This window comes from Scylla paramamosain, chromosome 28 (genome assembly GCF_035594125.1).
Source record: "Scylla paramamosain isolate STU-SP2022 chromosome 28, ASM3559412v1, whole genome shotgun sequence".
Taxonomy (NCBI): domain Eukaryota; kingdom Metazoa; phylum Arthropoda; class Malacostraca; order Decapoda; family Portunidae; genus Scylla; species Scylla paramamosain.
Genome location: NC_087178.1, coordinates 13,558,856 through 13,581,085, shown reverse-complemented (window position 1 = coordinate 13,581,085; position 22,230 = coordinate 13,558,856). Strand labels below are relative to the sequence as shown.

Here is a 22,230-nt window from a genome sequence, read left to right as displayed (position 1 = left end):
CCTCACCAGTTGTATACCTCTCTAAGTAGGCAAGTCTCTCTTTACCAATAGAAGTTTTAGACTCTACATAAGTTTCAAAGTTTTTCAACCAACTTGGAAATTCCATGGGTTCTCCATCAAAAGTGTTAGGCTCTATTGGAGGGAGGCTCCACTTGGGATCAGGTATGTGGGCTACAATTGGCTCTCAGGTGATCTGTTTTACTGATCACACCCATCATCGTAGGGTCGAGGAAAGGCAGTTCTCTCTCTGACATTTATTGATGAGGTAGGCATGACCGTAAGAACTGCGAACAAGTTCTCGGTCTCAATTTCTTACAAAATAACATTATACACTGATATTAAACACTTTCAACATATTACAATATTCATTAACAATACATGCAATTGACTTAGCACTATGACAATCAGTTTTTACTACAAAATTAAAGTATTTACCTCGGTCACCATCCTGCCCGTCTTTGTCTGAGCGCGACTTGGCCGTGAGTGATGCCCGAAGGCGACTAGCAGGTTAACCCCACACTACCAACAAGTGAGCATCGGCTTCGGTGCTTAATATAGCATTAAATACTGATACTCACACACATTACACGTTTTCATGCAAATAGAAAACTATTGAACATTTCACTTATATATGCCGAGGAATAATCACATGAGGTACATACGCTTTACACACAGTAACACTAATGCAATTGGCCTGTAGTTCTTCAGCTCATTCTTACTCTTAAATCCTCCCTTATGCAACAGACACACTCGGCTCTCATTCCACTTTCTTGGCACTCTCTCTTCATTCCACACTTGGTTGAATAACTCAGTCATTCTGTCTATCACTACCTCCCCACCATTCTTGTAGAACTCATAGGGTATATCATCTGGACCTGCTGCCTTGCCATTCATCTGCCTTCTCACACACCTCTCCACTTCATCCCTACTGATTCTTTCATCCAGTTCATCCGCATTCTTCCTTTCCAGTGTTACACATCCTTCTCTCTCTCTAAACATCTCACCTACCCCACCTACTTCTTCCCAGAACCCTTTGATTGCCTCCCTGATTCCATCCTTCTCTGTTATAACTACACCCTCCACTTTTAGACTCTCCACACCAACACTGCCTGACATATTCTCACCTCTCATGAACTTGTACCATTCACGGCCACCTTCCATACCTTTCTCCCTTAAAGATTGAATCACTCTCCTTTCACTCTTCACTTTAGCATTCATTATCATTCGTCTTGTCAACCGCTGCTGCTTCACGTACGCTGCCCATGCATTCTGATACTCATTCTCTGCCTCATCGCTTTCATGCCTCTTTTTCCTCAGCCATCTACACTGTCTACTCATTCTCTTTCGCTCCTTCCTAGCTGCTCTGATTTCATCATTCCACCATGGTTTACATATATTCTTTCTTCTACCTACTCTCACAAACCCTATCTGGTTCTCAGCAGCACCCCTCACGTCCTCAACCAGTTTCTCATTCAGATGCTCCACGTCATGCACACTTTCGTCGTCCCAGCTTCTCTCACTCAGATCAACCTGAAAGTTCTCCCACCCTACATCTCTCAGTCTCCACTTCTTTTTCTTACTTGCCACTTTCACTTCATTCCCACCCTGCATCAAGCACTCCACCACCAGCATGTTGTGATCGGACACAATATCAACCAAACCATCCTCATCTATCCACATGTGCGACACAATTTCACGCATTCTTCCATTCACCAACATGTAGTCAATTGCCGATTCCTGTTCTCTTGCACTCCAAGTCACATGCCCCTCAGCCAAAGTAACATTCATATTTTCCAGCTCCAGTTCATCAACAAACTCTCCAAGCATTTCACCATTCCTGTTCACCTGTTCCCCCAGTATTCCCACATGTGCATTCATGTCACCCATAACTAGCACTCTCTCCTCTCCATGCTCTCTCACAACTTTCTTAAGTATGTCATACTTCCTCCTATTTTCCCTCTCTGCTCTTTCACCCATGACAGTCATGTACGCTACCACCAGTACCACCTTCTCTGGTCTGCCACGACCATCCATGCATTCCACTCTGACTGCAAACACATCCTCACTACTTGTACACTCCCCCACATCAATCTCCTCTACTTTCAGTCCTCTTTCTTTCTTGTAGAGTAGGGCTACGCCTCCTCCCAGTGTTTCCTGTGCCTTACGCCCCTTTCCAATCATAACATACTCGCATCCCTCCATTCGTACATCATCTCTCAGGTGAGTCTCAGTGAGTCTGACTAAGTCGAACCTCCACTCCCTGAGCTCCTTGCATACATCCTCAAACTTGCCCACACCCCATCCTCTCACATTCATACAGCCAATCTTCACACATTTACAATGTGTAGCCTGACGGTCATTGATCTTGATCTTGATCTTGATGGCACAGGTGCCTCAGGATCACTCCTAAGCCAGGCCTTTGGATCGGCAACTCCTGTAGAAGGGAAAAAAAGAGAAACAAACAACATCCTCTACACTAATTGTTCCTGCATCTGGCACACCACATTCTCTCCAGAAACTCTTTCACCACCTCAATCATCCTTTCATTTGCCTCTCTACTCAGTCCCAGCAACAACACCATCCACTCCCTTCCTGTCTTCTCCACTCTTTCATTCCTATCATGCCCTAACTCAGTCAGTTCTACTGTCTCATCCTCTCCCATGTCACATCTGGCACACTTTGCTGCAGGACTCAGACCATCTGTAGCTCCTTGTGCCCTCACTTGGAAGAGAAGATCACTGCCCAGGCATACATCATACCATCTTTCATACATCAGGGGCTCTTTTTCCTTGTACCATTTCTTTCCATCTCATTCTTCCATTCATTCAGCCCCACACATTTCACTTCTGTCTATCTTATTCTTCTATTTTCTCACATTCCATTCAGTTCCCACTCTGCCTCCTCTTGTTACCACCCATTCACACTCATTTTGATTCCTCTCAGCCATTCTCATTGGCCACACCACTTGTAATCCACTCCTGTCTGTCATTCTCATGCACCTCTTTCTCCATTTGCTTCCACTTTCATTCCAGATACACCTTTCTTGTTATTCTTGCATCATCCATTCTCTCAAGCCACAGGTGGCTTTGATCTTGATATTGATCTCACAAGAGGCTCAGGATTCCTCTCAAGCCAGGCCTTTGCATCAGCACTCCTGTAGGAAAAAAAAAATGACAAACAGAAAATGGCATACAGTCATACAGCATCTATCACACCACTAGTTCCTACATCTAGCACTCCACATTTTTTTCAGGAACTCTTTTACAGCCTCAATCATCCTTTCATTCATCTCCCCACACAGTCCCAGCAGCAACACCAGCCATTCCCTTCCTGTTTTCTCCAATCTAGCTTGTCCCAATTCACTCATCACCATTAGCATCATCTCATTCCTGTCTGGTGTACTTCACACACTCCAGCACCACATGCTCCACTGTCTCATCCTCTCCCATGTCACATACTTGGCACACTTTGCTGTGGGACTTAAACCATCTGTAACTTCTTGTGTTCACATCCATACACTGTGCTCTCGTTCGGAAGAGAAGATCACCACCCAGGCTTCCCTCATACCACTTTTCATACATTGGGCCTCTTTCTTTCTATAACACTCCAAAGTACTCTTTTGTCTCATCTTATTCTTCCATTCACTCAATCCCACATGCTTTACCACTCTGTCTATCTCACTTTTCCACTTTCTTACTTCCCATTCTAAATAAACCCTCTCCATTTCTGACAATCATACTACAGTCACTCTCAACATGCCTCACTTCAAACCGCTAAAAAGCCCAACTATTTTCCAAGCCACTCTTTACTACCATCTTAACACTTTTCCCTCACCTGCTACTCCTAACATTTCACATTCCACCTTTCTCACTAGCAGAGCTGGGTACTTTCACAAGCACTTCTGCAAACCTCAAATTTTGCAATTCTGGAAGGTAATTTTTCTTTGCAGATTTGTGTTTTTGGCAAAATCCCCACAAGTTTATGGATTTATGTTTGCGGAAGTACTTCCACAAACACAAACATACCCGCAAACCATGTGGTAAAGCAAGCGTGTGCTTGTTTTGGGTTGCTAAAACCTGCTGTATCTGAACTGTCAAGTTGGCAACTAGAAGCCTTTAGCTCAGGCCTAGTGTTGCCAGCTATCTAGTGATTTTCATAATAATCTAGCGCCAAACATTTACGTTTCTTATTCCATGAATAATGCCCTTTTTTTGTCCCATTTAGCGCCATATTTCAAAATGTTCACCTATAATTTAGCACCTTTTTTTCCTTAAACTAGCACCTTGCAGAATTTTTGTTGTTGGAAGAGGACTAAATTAAGCAAGTTTCAACACAGAGCAGTGGGGGATTCAAACCCGGACCTATCATGTGTTAAGTGGGCCCGGGGTTCAAATCCCTAACTGCCCTGTGATAATAACATTAAAAATTAACATCTATCTTTCTATCTATATACCTTAGCTTTTTCTACCGTGCAGGTGGGTAACCCAGGCAGGGCATAATCTAGGTAACATAACATTAAAATAACATTATAAAATGATAATGATAACATTAAAATAAAGTTAATCAACACATTTATTTATTTATTTATCTATATAATAATTGATTGACATACTCTTTTAAGTTGTTTTAACCATGTTTTGCTGTAAAAGGAAAAAGATATTAAGGAATGGTTTGCAGTTTGTGCATTTGTCATTGCAGAAAAGTAAATGTAAGAAGGTTTGCAGACTTGTGGTGGTGGAAGGTAGTTTGTGAGTTTGCAGATTTGTAATTTGCAGTGCCCAGCACTGCTCACTAGTTTTGCATAATCCATTTGCTCTAATCTAGCTTTGTACTAATCTAGCTTTGTACCTTAAGGTTGCTCTTCCATGTTTCTCTCTCTAAATGTACTCCATCCCATGTCCCCTCTCAAGGCCTCTATCGCTGCATACCTTGGTGCATTAAGTGCCTTCCTTGCTAGTCTATTCTGTCCTACTTCTAACTTCTCTAATTCATTTTCATTCCACACTATCACATCATACCATACATAATGCTTGGAACAGCCATACTCTTCCAAACTTCTCGTAGCATATCATATTTACTCTCTCTTATCCTTGCTGCACTTCCTAGATGATCCACCCACTGGTTCACCATGCTTATCTTTTCATTCTTTGCCTTCACACAGCCATTCGGACACATCCACATCCCCAGGTACTTGTATTTGCCTGTCTGTTGCATCTCATTCCCTCCCAACCTCCACACTGAATTGCTCTCATCCTCTGACCTATTCACCGAACACTGTAAAACTGTTTGTTTACATTGAGGCTTTTTAACGGGATCACATTTCCATATTTCAAAAATTGAATTACTTGTGCTGTTTTACACTCTATCTCTCCTTCAAATATGCAAAAAACGAACTAAATATTTATAGAAACTATAAATTATTAATAAAAGTCAGCTTTTGCTGTCTTTTAATGTCAAATAATAATCAAATAACTTTGTTGTTGAACCAAATTATGGTACTGCAACTGAAGCAATAATGAATTCAAAATTCTGCTTGAAAACTATTTGTTCGAAAAAGGAGATGTTCGGTAAGCGAGGTTCCACTGTGTATATGCGTGTGTATATATATATATATATATATATATATATATATATATATATATATATATATATATATATATATATATATATACCATTAAAAGTGATGGGAAGCTCTGCATTTATTATTTTCTTCAAGGTATTTTCTCTATACCTAAGCAGTGTCTTATATTCTTTTTCAAGATTGCTTATGGTTTGGCCAAACCATAAGCAGTCTTGAAAAAGAATATGACACTGCTTAGGTATAGAGAAAATGCCTTCAAGAAAATAATGAATGCAGAGCTTCCCATCACTTTAAATGAAATATGCTTGAGAGAAAATTTCCTGCCTGTTTATACCTTTAATATATATATATATATATATATATATATATATATATATATATATATATATATATATATATATATATATATATATATATATATATATATATATATATATATTTTATTTTTTTTATTTATTTATTTTTTATTTTTTGTAGGAAGGACACTGCCCAAGGGCAACAAAAATCCAATAAAAAAAATATGCTCACTGAAATGCCAGTCCCATAAAAGGGTCAAAGCAGTGGTCAAAAATTGATGAATAAGTGTCTTGAAACCTCCCTCTTGAAGGAATTCAAGTCATAGGAAGGTGGAAACACAGAAGCAAGCAGGGAGTTCTAGAGTTTACCAGAGAAAGTGATGAATGATTGAGAATACTGGTTAACTCTTACGTTAGAGAGGTGGACAGAATAGGGGTGAGAGAAAGAAGAAAGTCTTGTGCAGCGAGGCCGTGGGAGGAGGGGAGGCATGCAGCTAGCAAGATCAGAAGAGCAGTTAGCATGAAAATAGCGGTAGAAGACAGCTAGACATACAACATTGCAGCAGTGAGAGAGACGCTGAAGGCAGTCAGTTAGAGGAGAGGAGTTGACGAGACGAAAAGCTTTTGATTCCACCCGTCTAGAAGAGCAGTATGAGTGGAAGTTCCCAAGACGTGTGAAGCATACTCCATACATGGACGGATAAGGCCCTCGTACAGAGTTAGCAGCTTGGGGGGTGAGAAAAACTGGCGGAGACGTCTCTGAACGCCTAACTTCATAGAAGCTGTTTTAGCTAGAGATGAGATGTGAAGTTTCCATTTCAGATTATAAGTAAAGGACAGACCGAGGATGTTCACTGTAGAAGAGGGGGACAGTTGAGTGTCATTGAAAAAGAGAGGATAGCTGTCTGGAAGATTGTGTGGAGTTGATAGATGGAGGAATTGAGTTTTTGAGGCATTGAACAATAGCAAGTTTGCTCTGCCCCAATCAGAAATTTTAGAAATATCAGAAATCAAGCGTTCTGTGGCTTCCCTGCGTGAAATGTTTACCTCCTGAAGGGTTGGACGTCTATGAAAAGACATGGAAAAGTGCAGGGTGGTATCATCAGCATAGGAGTGGATAGGACAAGAAGTTTGATTTATAAGATCATTAATGAATAATAAGAAGAGAGTGGGTGACACGACAGAACCCTGAGGAACACCACTGTTAATAGATTTAGGAGAAGAACATTGACTGTCTACCACAGCAGCAATAGAATGGTCAGAAAGGAAACTTGAGATGAAGTTACAGAGAGAAGGATAGAAGCTGTAGGAGGGTAGTTTAGAAATCAAAGCTTTGTGCCAGACTCTATCAAAAGCTTTTGATATGTCCAAGGCAACAGCAAAAGTTTCACCAAAATCTCTAAAAGAGATGACCAAGACTCAGTAAGGAAAGCCAGAAGATCACCAGTAGAGCGGCCTTGATGGAACCCATACTGGCGATCAGATAGAAGGTTGTGAAGTGATAGATGTTTAAGAATCTTCCTGTTGAGGATAGATTCAAAAACTTTAGATAGGCAGGAAATTAAAGCAATAGGATGGTAGTTTGAGGGATTAGAATGGTCACCCTTTTTAGGAACAGGTTGAATGTAGGCAAACTTCCAGCAAGAAGGAAAGGTAGATGTTGACAGACAGAGCTGAAAGAGTTTGACTAGGCAAGGTGCAAGCATCGAGGCACAGTTTTGGAGAACAATAGGAGGGACCCCATCAGGTCCACGAGCCTTCCGAGGGTTTAGGCCAGCGAGGGCATGGAAAACATCATTGCGAAGAATTTTAATAGGTGGCATGAAGTAGTCAGAGGGTGGAGGAGAGGGTGGAACAAGCCCAGAATCGTCCATGGTAGAGTTTTTAGCAAAGGTTTGAGCAAAGAGTTCAGCTTTAGAAATAGATGTGATAGCAGTGGTGCCATCTGGTTGAAATAGAAGAGGGAAAGAAGAAGAAGCAAAGTTATTGGAGATATTTTGGCTAGATGCCAGAAGTCACGAGGGGAGTTAGATCTTGAAAGGGTTTGACAGTTTCTGTTAATGAAGAAGTTTTTGGCTAGTTTGAGAACAGACTTGGCATGGTTCCGGGCAGAAATATAAAGTGCATGAGATTCTGGTGATGGAAGGCTTAAGTACCTTTTGTGGGCCACCTCTCTATCATGTATAGCACGAGAACAAGCTGTGTTAAACCAAGGTTTAGAAGGTTTAGGACGAGAAAAAGTGAGGAATGTACGCCTCCATGCCAGACACTATCACGTCTGTTATGCGCTCAGCACACATAGACAGGTCTCTGACACGGAAGCAGTAGTCATTCCAAGGAAAATCAGCAAAATACCTCCTCAGGTCTCCCCAACTAGCAGAGGCAAAATGCCAGAGGCATCTTTGCTTAGGGGGATCCTGAGGAGGGATTGGAGTGATAGAACAAGATAAAGATATGAGATTGTGATCGGAGGAGCCCAACGGAGAAGAAAGGGTGACAGCATAAGCGGAAGGATTAGAGGTCAGGAAAAGGTCAAGAATGTTGGGCATATCTCCAAGACGGTCAGGAATACGAGTAGGGTGTTGCACCAATTGCTCTAAGTCATGGAGGATAGCAAAGTTGTAGGCTAGTTCACCAGGATGGTCAGTGAAGGGAGAGGAAAGCCAAAGCTGGTGGTGAACATTGAAGTCTCCAAGAATGGAGATCTCTGCAAGAGGGAAGAGGGTCAGAATGTGCTCCACTTTGGAAGTTAAGTAGTCAAAGAATTTCTTATAATCAGAGGAGTTAGGTGAGGTATACAGCACAGATAAATTTAGTATGAAAGTGACTCTGTAGTAGTAGCCAGATGGTGGAAAACTCTGAAGATTCAAGAGCGTGGGCACGAGAGCAGGTTAAGTCATTGCACACATAAACGCAGCATCCAGCTTTGGATAAAAAATGAGGATAGAGAAAGTAGGAGGGAACAGAAAAGGGGCTACTGTCAGTTGCCTCAGACACCTGAGTTTCAGTGAGGAAAAGAAGATGAGGTTTAGAAGAGGAGAGGTGGTGTTCTACAGATTGAGAATTAGATCTTAGACCACGAATGTTGCAGAAGTTAATGAAGAAAAAGTTGAGGGGGGTGTCAAGACACTTAGGGTCGTCGACAGAAAGGCAGTCCGACTTGGGGACACTTATGAACCCCTCCCCAGATGGGGTCTCCGAGGCTGGTGTAGGAGTCGCCATGATGATTTTAAAATTTTTGAGTGAAGGGTGTGTCTGTTATTAGATGGTTGTAGTTTTGTGTGGAGGAAGAGAGTTGTCTTTAGAGGGCAGGCTGTGACTGCCCCCTTTTGTTGTGAGACACAAAGGGAAACGTTCAGTGAGGTCACAGCTGGGTTTAATGATAAGTTCACAGCACCCCCTGAACAGTGCTTTAGACCTCACTGGAAGTAATTCTATATATATATATATATATATATATATATATATATATATATATATATATATATATATATATATATATATATATATATATATATATATATATATATATATATATATATATATATATATATATATATATATATATATATATATATATATATATATATATATATATATATATATATATATATATATATATATATATATATATATATATATATATATATATATATATATATATATATATATATATATATATATATATATATATATATATATATATATATATATATATATATATATATATATATATATATATATATATATATATATATATATATATATATATATATATATATATATATATATATATATATATATATATATATATATATATATATATATATATATATATATATATATATATATATATATATATATATATATATATATATATATATATATATATATATATATATATATATATATATATATATATATATATATATATATATATATCTCTCTCTCTCTCTCTCTCTCTCTCTCTCTCTCTCTCTCTCTCTCTCTCTCTCTCTCTCTCTCTCTCTCTCTCTCTATCTATCTATCTATCTATCTATCTATATATATATATATATATATATATATATATATATATATATATATATATATATATATATATATATATATATATATATATATATATATATATAAATTAGGATTAGCAGGTAATGTCCAGTTGTAGCAACATTGGTTGGTTATCTTTTCACACAGTTCATGCCCCTCTCACCTATGTATGTTTTCCCTTATTTAAATATTTACTGGAATAATAGAAGGATTGGATTTGTTGTTTTTTTTCCAGGGTTCAGCGGAAATGGTTTTGTGTGTAATGACATTGATGAATGTCAGATTAACAATGGAGGCTGTTCTCCCTTCAGCCAGTGCTACAACACTTATGTAAGTTACAGATGGTATTACCATCTTGCTACAGTTGCAATACATGTGTGTTTCTAGAGATAGAAAGATTGAGCATCAGGCTGAGTTCTGTGCTTCAGAACCATGAACATAAAAGATAAATTTATTTATCAGCTATCTGTTTCCATTTCTATATGATGATTTTCTATCTGAAGTCTATAGATAACTATGCTGATTACAGATTACAGTTACAGTTACAAGTTAGGTAGTGATGCTCATGTAATGATGTTGGATTACTAGTAGAGTATGAGAAGCAAGTATTCATTAGTAACCTGTGGTCTCCTTGTCCAGGGTGGTAGGCGGTGTGGGCCATGTGCTTCCGGCTACACTGGGGATGGTACAACTTGCACCCCAAGCCTGCGGCCGTGCCAGACAGCACAGTGCCATCCCCTCGCCACATGCTATGAAAACGCACGTAAGATTTGGGTCATTGGGGAAATTCAACTTTTCATGTTCATATCTTGTTTTTCTTTTTCACCATCACCAGTCTTGTCTTTTTTAGTATTGCAGAAACACAGATCATAATGTACTTTTTTCCTTCATGTTGTGTTTTTGTTACATACTTAAAAGTATGCCAAGCAAAAATATAACCACATGCTAGGTGAAAAAATTATTGTATTTTCAGAAATATCACCATCGTACTACCAGTGTGTGTGTCCACAAGGCTACCAGGGCAGTGGCATGGGACCATATGGGTGCACACCTACGCAGGGCACAGGAGGTCATGGAATACCAACTAATTGGTGCTCCAGTCAGCCCTGCCTCAATGGGGGAACCTGTAGCCAGAATGCCTATTCCTACACATGTGTCTGTGTCCCAGGGTACACAGGTTAGTATGGCAACTTAACTCTTATGTAAGAAGCTTTTTTTTTAGATTTCTAGCTGGAGATAAATCCATATTAAGGCAGTAATAAATTTCTTTTCATTGCTTTAACATACAGTCTTTTGGTAATCATAGGGAGAAAAACAGGGCAAGAATGAAAGTACATCATAAAAAATCTTTTAGATCCATCTTTTTGATAAAATAAAGCATTCAAATCTCTGCTCATAATAACACCATCTCTGGTTTTGTTTATTTTTTTCAAAATTTTCAAAATTATGAATCCACACATTTCATTTTGCATCTTAGGTCAGAACTGTCAGCTGGATATAGACGAGTGTGCCAGCAACCCCTGCTTGAATGGCGGTACCTGCACTCAGGGCCTCAACTCCTTCACATGCACCTGCCCATCCTCGCACACAGGCGATCACTGCCAGACTGAGAACCAACGTGAGTTTCAACTAGTGTCAATAAATGAAAGGTTTGCATTCATTTGGTACTGAGGCAGATGACACTCAGGTAATATAGGCCTCAGTTCAGATGATCTTTAAGACAGATTAGCCTGAGTCCAAATGGGCCTCAGGATGTTTGGTACCCAAAGCACTTCAGACTTAAATTAATCTTGACTCAGATGTCTTGACTACAGACTTAGAAAAGGCAGCATGTGAATCCACACACACTAATATAATGTTCACCAACCCATCCACCTACTTACTCAACCACATCCACTCAACCATTCAACCATATCCATCCATCCACCCACTCACACCGACCAACTCACACCCACCCACACACCGATCCACCCACCCACCCATAACCATTATCCCTTCCAGCTATACATCCACTCACACTCATCCACCCATCCCATCTCCATTAGCCCACCAATGCAGCCACCCACTGAACAACATCCACCCATCCCCACTCTCTCTCTCTCTCTCTCTCTCTCTCTCTCTCTCTCTCTCTCTCTCTCTCTCTCTCTCTCTCTCTCTCTCTCTCTCTCTCTCTCTCTCTCTCTCTCTCTCTCTCTCTCTCTCTCTCTCTCTCTCTCATGTCAAATGATGGGCTCTTGTTTAGACTGTGCCTCTCACTGATTGGCAGCAAAATTGGAGAGAGAGAGAGAGAGAGAAAGAGAGAGAGAGAGAGAGAGAGAGAGAGAGAGAGAGAGAGAGAGAGAGAGAGAGAGAGAGAGAGAGAGAGAACATTTGAACATTTGAACATTTATTTATAGCCATTACATACATTGTATATTTATATTCCATAAATTTTTTATTATGGCTAGCCTTTTTTTAAGCGTAAGCTTTTCAGGCAAAACTAAAACTATAATATAACTAAACCTAAGCTAACAAAACTGGACTTAATATAAGGTACAATACACAGTAAGTACTTAAATGTTGTACAGAATAAATTTAAATGTTGCATAGGATTCTAAGGGTATTTATAAGATTAAATAGATATCAACATACATTTTCTTATACAGCAGTGAGTAAATTTAGTGATACATACATCTGCATAAACGATCATACACCTGTGTATGTAAACAATAATAAAAGAAATTAAAGAAAAGTAACATATATATATAAAGAAAAAAAAGTAATACATACATTGGGGTCTGCATATAGATATTGATCTATTGGCATAAAGAATGGAACAAGTAATAGAGTACAAAATTTAATATAATGAAAAAATAATTTAGATAATTATTATGAATTTAATACATGATGCATAGTGTGTATACAATAATGATAAATATAATAAGTTATAATTTATAGACATGGCCACATACAAGGAGTTGGGTACAGTGATGGGAGTCAACATTAATTAGTATTTATTAGTAGTTACTTATTATGTGTTGTTTTAGAGAGAGAGAGAGAGAGAGAGAGAGTCTGATCAGAGTAGGAAGCACAGGCTAACTTAGAGCCTTTTTTTTTTTTTATGTAGGAAGGATACTGGCCAAGGGCAACAAAAATCTAATAAAAAAAATGCCCACTGAAATGCCAGTCCCATAAAAGGGTCAAAGCAGTGGTCAAAAATTGGTGGATAAGTGTCTTGAAACCTCCCTCTTGAAGGAATTCAGGTCATAGGAAGATGGAAATACAGAAGCAGGCAGGGAGTTCCAGAGTTTACCAGAGAAAGGGATGAATGATTGAGAATACTGGTTAACTCTTGCATTAGAGAGGTGGACAGAATACGGGTGAGAGAAAGAAGAAAGTCTTGTGCAGCGAGGCCGCGGAAGGAGAGGAGGCATGCAGTTAGCAAGATCAGAAGAGCAGTTAGCATGAAAATAGCGGTAGAAGACAGCTAGATATGCAACATTGCGGGGGTGAGAGAAAGGCTGAAGACAGTCAGTTAGAGGAGAGGAGTTGATGAGACGAAAAGCTTTTGATTCCACCCTGTCTAGAAGAGCAGCCTGTCCCTGATGAGGCTGCGATTTATTGAGGGAGCTGGTATTACATGCAGTAAGTGTGTATTAGTGTAGTTGGGGTGGAGGTGGTGATGACCTGGGCTGCTCTTTAGGTGAGCCACAGATGCCAACAAATGAACGAGTTGGTGGATATGATGAAGTTTGTGCTGCAGCTGACTGCAGTATCCGTTTGTGAATGATGTGAAAGTTTTCAGTGTGATCAATCATTGAAATATAGCAGAGGTCTTGAATCAGTGTGAAGAGGCAAGGCTCACTGGATTTGTTTGCAAGGATAACTGATTGTGCCACTCTTGGCAATGATTTATAATATTTTATAAACACTTTAAACACTTTAAACACTTTATTATGCTTGACAAGTATACATATATCATTACATACCTTACATACATGTTTATTGCCTCATCATCTAAACATTGGCTTAGAGATGTGAGAGTTGAGAGGAATTTTCATCTGTACAATACCAAGAAGGCCTTCTTGGTAAACAAAACAGTCCTTAGGGAGCAGAAAACCAGGAAATATGGGGAAGTAAGTCAGGCAGTGAATGTAGAGTATAGTGGAAGATGATTGATTTTCCAAGTCTACGTAGTTTTGGGTCTTTCCTCCATATTTGAAGGCTAAGGCTAGAGACACATTGGTGGAGGTTGCAAGCAAGCAGACTAGTGTAATCAGTGGTGAGAAAAGTGGGAGCATTGTATCAAATAGATGTGGCTACATTGACACTGAGCAGCCATGGGGCAGGCTGCGTCTTCCTGTGGCTCATAGTGAGAGGAATTGTCAACTGACTTTTGTTGCTCAACTGGCATAAGCAGTTTGTTGCCAATCATGGACTTAATACAGGTAATTGTGGAAATTTCACTCACACCAGTCATTTGGGATGCATTTGTTAAAAGTTTGGCCTTAAGGGGAAGCCATGATAACATCATTACATTGTTTGTAGTAATTACCTTTAATCATGAAAAACTGTTCTTAACCACTAGTTTTAACAAATCCTTGATTGTTTCTTATCAAAATCCTGCTCTATATTTGTCTTATCAAGTACATATGTCAATAGTTTCACTTGAAGGGAGATTGATAGATAAAAAAGTGACATCAAAGCTTCCCATAAAATAGTCCTTAATTGACAAAATCATTATTTTTTTCACTAATGAAAATGAACCACTGGTTGTTTTTAGGTACTAAAAATTTAGAAATATTGTAACCACAAATGCCTACAGTACAGGGGAGAGAATAGATCCGAACCACCCACCTGCTTGCTTGCTTGCTGTCAGTGTGGCCAACCCATTGTGGTAACTAGCTTACCCTCCCACCTGTTCACTTGCAACCACCATCATTGTGGCTGCAGCCTAAGATGATGCCACAAAAGAGTTTTCAGATAACCAGGAAATCTGGAGGAATAAACAAGTGGAGTGGATGATGGAAAGTGACAAATTATTATTTTTTCAGTGTCTGTAATTGAGTTTAGGTTTTTAAATCTTAAATGCAAGCTAAGACAATACCAAGGAGGGGTTTTCAGTAAATGAATCAATCTTTTGGAAGCAGACAGGCCAGAAATAAGGGAGAATAAGCTAGACAGGGAGTATAATGGAAGACTCAATTTTTTTTCAAAGTTTTTATTTAGTTTGGGGTTTTCCATCCATAACTGCAGACTAGGAATTTATTTCCTGTGATCCTTAGCCCAAAGTTCTCTCAATACTCACCTTGAACACTACTGTTTTATTGTCTTTGTTTAACCACAAGCTATAAGAAATGGTTGCTCTACTCAACATTATCACCATAAACACTATAGATTCCACTTTTTCTTTATCATAAATGCTGCCCAGGGGGAAATGATCATAGGGGAAGGTGTCCAAGGAGAGAAATGGTATGAGAAATTAAGGGAAATGTTAGCATGTTTGTGTGTTTAGTTAGTTGTGTATCAAGTGAATTTTTTTAGTTTCTCTGATAACACCCAAGCAGAATGGTCATGTTAACATTAAAGTTCATGAATAAAGCTTCACCACACAACAGAAACAACCTGAAAACCTAAATAGATCTGTGACGAGTAAGCGTCTATGTATTCCTTTAGAGATATCAGACATGTTAATTTTTGTGGGAAGGCAATTAAGACTAACATAACCTTGCCTTACTGAACATAACCTAGGCAAGTAGACCTGTGAAGATAAGTGTATGAGATTTTTATTTATTTATTTTTAGTGATATAAGATACTTGTCAGTTTTTTATGGGTGACATTTTTTTTTTTTTTTTTTTTTGTGGGACAGCAAAGCTAGGATAGGCTGACCTTACCCAGCCTAAGCAAACACATGAGAGCTTAATTTACTATATTCCTTAAATATTAATAGCACAGCTGCTAGAAAGGGATGCTATGGAACAGACATTTTAACTCCTGTGATACAAGAATGAGACTATTCTAACTTTACCTAGCCTTACCTTCCTTACCTTATGGTACCTAATCTAAAACACAGGAGAGCTTGATTCACTCTTTACCTTGAATAATAAAAAGAGTACTAGCTAGGAAGGGATGCTATGGAACATAGCATCTTCTATGATACAAGAGTGAGCCATTTCTAACCTTACTTTACCCAACTTGCTCCAGCACAGAACTATATATTTTAAATGATAACACTGATATTGATGTATGACACTTGGTTTTTGACTGATTGACATTCTATATTTTGTAGATTGACATCAGTTAGCATTTCTCATTATGAATTAAACCCTAGCAATATCTATGTTATGAATGTGATAATTAATATCATACATACTTAGTCACAGCAGAGAGTATTCTTTTTACCACCTACATATTGCCTTCCAATGTGCAGAGTGTGGCGGAACACTGAGTGGCAATGGGGGAATGGTGAGTTTCCCTGGTTTGGCTAATGCAATGTATAACCACAACATGAGCTGTGCCTGGATCATTGCTGTTCCCCGAGGTCAAGTCATCAACATCACCTTCAGTTACTTTCATCTGGAGGGCAGCTATTGCCATTTTGATTGGCTGCAGGTGAGATCCTTCTGGTAGAGTTTCCTCTTTCTGAAGTTTTGGTTATTGTGATGACAGGATAATCAAATGCAATCGATATCCACTTGTGCCACTGCTCAACTGGCAAAGCATTGTGTACCTTGGGTGAGTTGCTGTTGATTCAGTCCCTAGTTACTACTTCCAATTATGCATAATCCCTTAGATTGATTTTTGTGTTTGAAGATGGGAGTTCAGATTGTTACGGTATTATTACAATTGTGTTGGATACTGACAGGAAACAAAGATTTCAGTGTTTGAAATTATGCCATAATACATACATACTGTTTTCATAGAATCTCAGGCCAAAATCTAGACACCCATCTAAACAAAATTCCTGAGTTATGTGGAAAAGTTTAATATTTATTAGAATGGAACTGTGTTGGAAAAGATAATATTATGTATGGTAAAATGTTTTTGTCTTGTACATTCATCAACATTTATTTTTTATCTCAAAAGTATCATCTGCTCTGAATCACTTTAGAGTGTTTTCTTATTTTGGTATACTATTTCCACCCATAGCACCAGGTATAGGAAGAGATTTACATAGTTTTATGGTACAACAGATCCATGATGGACCCAGCAGCCGTAATCACCTTATTGGACGGTACTGTGGCACCTCTCTCCCAGGTAGCAATGGCACAATCATCACCACCCATAATGCAGTGTATTTGTGGTTCCGCTCCGATCATTCTATGGCTGGATATGGTTTCAACTTTATTTGGAATGCTACTGATCCAGGTGTGTTTTGTATAGCTATCTTTATATCATCCTTAAAAAGACACCCACTAATCTGACAAATGCATTTTGAACAGTTACTGCTTTTTATCTGTTATACATAGATCTGTTTATAGAGACCTTCATTGGTGTCACATAAAGGTTTATTTTACAAGCCATCATCTCTGCTTAACATAATGTGAACTGATTTGCACCCGTAAATGCATTCTTCTTTCATTTGGTATACTTCAAGTGTCTTTCCATTTCTTTTGTGTATTTTGTTAGTAATTTGTCTTTTATTTTTTTTATCTTTGCATTTTCCATTTGCTATTTTGCTAATCATCTTCTGATCTCTAAAATTTCTGATTGGGGCAGAACAAACATAGTATTGTTCAATGCCTTAAAAACTCAATTCCTCCATCTATTTACTCAACACAGCCTTCCAGACAACTATCCCCTCTTCTTCACTGACACTTAACTGTCCCCCTCTTCTACAATGAACATCCTCAGTCTGTCCTTTACTTATAATCTGAACTGGAAACTTCACATCTCATCTCTAGCTAAAACAGCTTCTATGAAGTTAAGCATTCTGAGTTGTCTCTACTAGTTTTTCTCACCCCCCGAGCTGTTAACTCTGTGCTGGGGCCTTATCTGTCCATGTATGGAGTATACTTCACATGTATGGGGAGGTTCCACTCATACTGCTGTTCTAGACAGGGTGGAATTAAAAGCTTTTGGTCTTAACTCCTCTCTTCTAACTGACAGTCTTCAGACTCTTTCTCATTGCCACAAATGTTGTATCTCTTGCTATCTTCTACCACCGTTTTCATGGTAACTGCTCTTCTGATCTTGTTAACTACATGCCTCCCCTCCTCCCATGGGGTTGCTGCACAAGACTATCTTCTTTCTCTCATCCCTATTCTGTCCACCTCTCATATGCAAGAGTTAACCAGCATTCTCACTCATTCATCCCTTTCTGTGGTAAACTCTGGAACTCCCTGCTTCTGTATTTCCTCCTCCCTGTGACTTGAACTCTTTCAAGTAGGAGGTTTCAAGACACTTATCCTTCAGTTTTCAAAAAAAAAAAAAAATTGTTGTGCATTTGATGAATGTCCACCTAAACTCCCTTCCAGATGCTTTCTTATTTGTAGCTTTATATTTTCTTCTGAGATTTTCTTTGAACTTGTGTCCTTTTAATTTTTAAAAATTTAGTTATGTTTATGTTGTCCATTTTCTCTTTTTTACCAAAGTCATTTCATGTCTCAACAATTAACTTGCCCATGTGCTATTTTAGTCTTTTATTTATGTAAGTGAGACACTGACCAAGGGCTACAAAAACTCTCTATAAAAAGGCCCACTAAACTGCTGGTCCCTAAAGAAAAAGGAAGAAAATGATTATTCAGATTTGGAAAAGTGTCTTGAAACCTTCCTCTTGAAAGAATTTAAGTCATAGGAAGTGGGAAATACAGAAGCTGGCATCTAGTTGCTGTATGCCTCATCTTTGCATAATCAAAATAATTTCACAATTACATTTACTTTCTTTCCCTACAAGTGTGTGGTGGTGATCTGCATGGTCATGAGTATGGGTCCTTCAAGTCTCCTGGCTACCCAGGCCACTATCCTGTTGATCGAGACTGCTACTGGACTATCACTGTCTCGCCAGGAAAGAGAATCAAATTTCATTTTCCAACTCTACAGTTAGAGCACCATCCAAACTGCAGTTTTGATTTCCTGGAGGTCAGTTGAAGCTTTTGACTCACTCAGTAATAAGAGAGAGAGAGAGAGAGAGAGAGAGAGAGAGAGAGAGAGAGAGAGAGAGAGAGAGAGAGAGAGAGAGAGAGAGAGAGAATGTTTGCAAAATATATTTAAAATATTATTCCTTGTTCTTGCACATTATACATATGTCATATTTTTATACCTGTAACTGAAAAAAATGCCTCTAAAATCATCATAGCTGTGATACACACTAATTGAAACATCTAAATTACTTTCCTCATGGAATGCTATGATTTATATTCAAGATATTGAAATGTCACTTTTCTTGATACAGAATGTCTTTTTTGAGTACATAAGACAACAAGAAATGGTAATGGGTGTCTTGTTCTGCTTCCTAGATTCGTGATGGTCTAACAGAGAATGGCCACAGTTTAGGGAAGTATTGCTCCTCTGTGACACCTGAACCCCTTACCACCTCAGGCTCAGAGGCTTTTGTACACTTTCACTCAGACTTGTCCCTCTCTGACACTGGTTTTCTAATTTCTTACAGTGCTGAGCCAGGTAAGACACTGTACTTGGTGAGGTTGAACTTTGGCATCATTTGTAATATGTACTACATTATCTATTTTTCTATGTATTTTCTTGCTATATCCCATGTACATTTAATTTGCATCATAGTATTTTTCTGCTTAGTTTTCTTGAATGTCACTGTGTATATGTGAGGAAGGGTAAGAATTATAAAATATTTCTGAAGGGCAGCATTGGTTGTTGTCAGGAATCCCAGGATGTGGTGGCCTCCTCACCAGTGATCAAGGGGAATTCTCAGCTCCCACAATCTCTGATTCCTATGAAAACAACCTTCACTGTGAGTGGGTGATCCGAGTGCCCCCTGGAGAGACGGTGCAGCTCAATTTTACTGAATTTCACCTGGAATCCCACCATGCCTGTCGCTGGGACTATATAGAGGTGGGAGCTGTATGGTGCATTGTGGGAAGTAAATAGTGTGAATAAAATTACTACTACTACTACTACTACTACCACAACTACTACTACTACTACTACTACTACTACTACTATGATGATTAATAATAATAATAACAATAATAATAATAATAATAATAATAATAATAATAATAATAATAATAATATAAGATTGTTGCAAATAATTGTTAGAAATGGGTAATGTTCATGAGTATAGAGGGAGTAATGTATAAATGAAAATAGTAAATAATAATGATGGTGATGGTAAGTAATACATGTTATTAGAAATGGACATTGTGCAAGATCATAGCAGGAAAAAATAAATAAATAACAGGTTAAGTAATAATCATGATAGTAAGTGATAGCAAAAAATGAGTAAGGTAAAGAGTACAATAGGAGGAAAAAATAATATAATAAAAGATAATAATGACAGTACATTAAAAGTGGTAAATAAATAATGAGCAAGATATAATGATGGGAAATATATAAAATTAATAGAATGAATACTGATGATTATAGCAAATAATGATACATAAATTAATGATGGAATGGTTAATGGATACCTCTAAAGGTAGATGATGGACCTACAGTCAAATGCCCTTGAGTCTCAGCATACTTTCTCATTGTGTATTGTAAAGGCTGAGTCTGACTCACATTATGAAGATGGTATTGTATTGAACTAGTATGCTGTGGTTCTAGATAAGAGATGGTGGCAGTGCAGACAGTCCCCTTGTGAGGCGAGCATGTGGCACTGACCTGCCCTCCCCTGTGGCATCAACTGGCCGACAGCTGTACATCCTCTTCCACTCAGATTACTCGGTGTCACGTCCGGGCTTCAGGGCACTGTACCAAGTGGGTGAGTCAGTACTTGGGCAGCTTGGAGTCTGATTCAGCCCAGATTTCAGCTGAGTTTTGTTTAATTGGTTGAGTTGCAGAAGTGAAATACTGAAATGAAGACATTGTGTGCAAGTTTATTTGCTAACAAGTAATTTTAAAAAAATATTTGTGTGGGTAAATTCAATTTGAATTTTGGGTTAAAATGGTTACCGTGGAATATAAATGTAATTTATCAAGTTCTAAAGGGTGCATACATGTTTTGTGTATATATATATATATATATATATATATATATATATATATATATATATATATATATATATATATATATATATATATATATATATATATATATATATATATATATATATATATATATATATATATATATATATATATATATATACAGTGGTACCTTGGTATACATCCTTAATCCGCTCCAGATTCTTGGACTTTTAACAAATAGGACATATACCAAACAAACTTTTCCCATAAGAAATAAAGGGAAAATGATTAATCCGTTCCCATGAAAAAATCCTCGTTATTGGCATATTATACAGTACATTAATGGGGTTGTATAAAACAATTAAAACACTGCTCAATAATGAAAGACATACTGTATTTGATGACATATAAGATGCACAGTCATATAAGATGCACCCTCATTTCACCGGGAGATTCAGGAAAAGTTTTTTTTTTATGTATTTAAGCATGTAATGTTTAAAGCAAGCTAGTAGTACAGCTGAACAAAAAGCAAGCAGTCACAGTAATAAAAATATCCTACATGATTGCAGTAATAAAAAAGAGGCAGTGGCCTAGTGTCGGAGATGAGGCAAAGAATGCAGCCCAGCTGTTGAGATGTAAACAACAAATTTTGCATGTCACTGATCAGAGCTGTGTTTTCTTTTTCAACATTTCCTTACATCATATTATGGTTGAAAAGTATGATGTAGCACCCTTGCCTATAATATGGTAGCATAAATGTTCAGGTGTATGGGTGAAGGTGATTTCAAAATTAAATTTATGGAGGCCTCACATTTGCATATAAGACATGGGGAGATTTTTGCCATCAGATATGGTAAATACAAAAGCAATTAATGAAATAAATGAAAATTTAACCTCACTTTACTGTGCTGAGAAGAGTGGAGTACATACTAGGATGGTGCTGAGAAGGGAGGAAGAGATGTTATTGTTTGGAAGGAGAGTCATTAACTTTTTTAGAATTTATAGTTAATTAATTTGCTAAAAATTCATGCAAAAATCACAAAATCATGTGGAAATTCACAGTTATAGCGCAAGTTATTCACTGAATGGCGTACTGATGTTTGTGGGTAGTCATGACTGTCTTGAGAGAGGTAAACAAGGGTAGTGCGTGGTGTTGCCACTCATTTTGACCTATACAAGTTCTAGCACACAAGTAATTTTCCAAACAAAGGTCATATACCAAG

The 22,230-nt window shown here is 38.1% G+C and overlaps 1 protein-coding gene across 3 annotated transcripts in view; it reads left to right on the top strand.

Annotated features, from left to right (window-relative positions):
* Window positions 1-22,230, top strand: part of LOC135114948 (cubilin-like) — a 226,195-nt gene that overhangs the window by 23,091 nt on the left and 180,874 nt on the right. For all 3 annotated transcript variants that reach the window (XR_010275724.1, XR_010275725.1, XM_064031254.1), the window contains exons 7-16: window positions 10,160-10,254; window positions 10,564-10,687; window positions 10,898-11,101; window positions 11,402-11,542; window positions 16,335-16,516; window positions 17,098-17,272; window positions 18,801-18,985; window positions 19,363-19,525; window positions 19,740-19,930; window positions 20,645-20,801. Coding sequence is in view for 1 of the 3 variants with exons in the window: in XM_064031254.1 (XP_063887324.1) it covers window positions 10,160-10,254; window positions 10,564-10,687; window positions 10,898-11,101; window positions 11,402-11,542; window positions 16,335-16,516; window positions 17,098-17,272; window positions 18,801-18,985; window positions 19,363-19,525; window positions 19,740-19,930; window positions 20,645-20,801 (1,617 nt within the window). In the remaining 2 variants the exon portion in view is untranslated. The remainder of the gene's footprint in view (window positions 1-10,159; window positions 10,255-10,563; window positions 10,688-10,897; window positions 11,102-11,401; window positions 11,543-16,334; window positions 16,517-17,097; window positions 17,273-18,800; window positions 18,986-19,362; window positions 19,526-19,739; window positions 19,931-20,644; window positions 20,802-22,230) is intronic.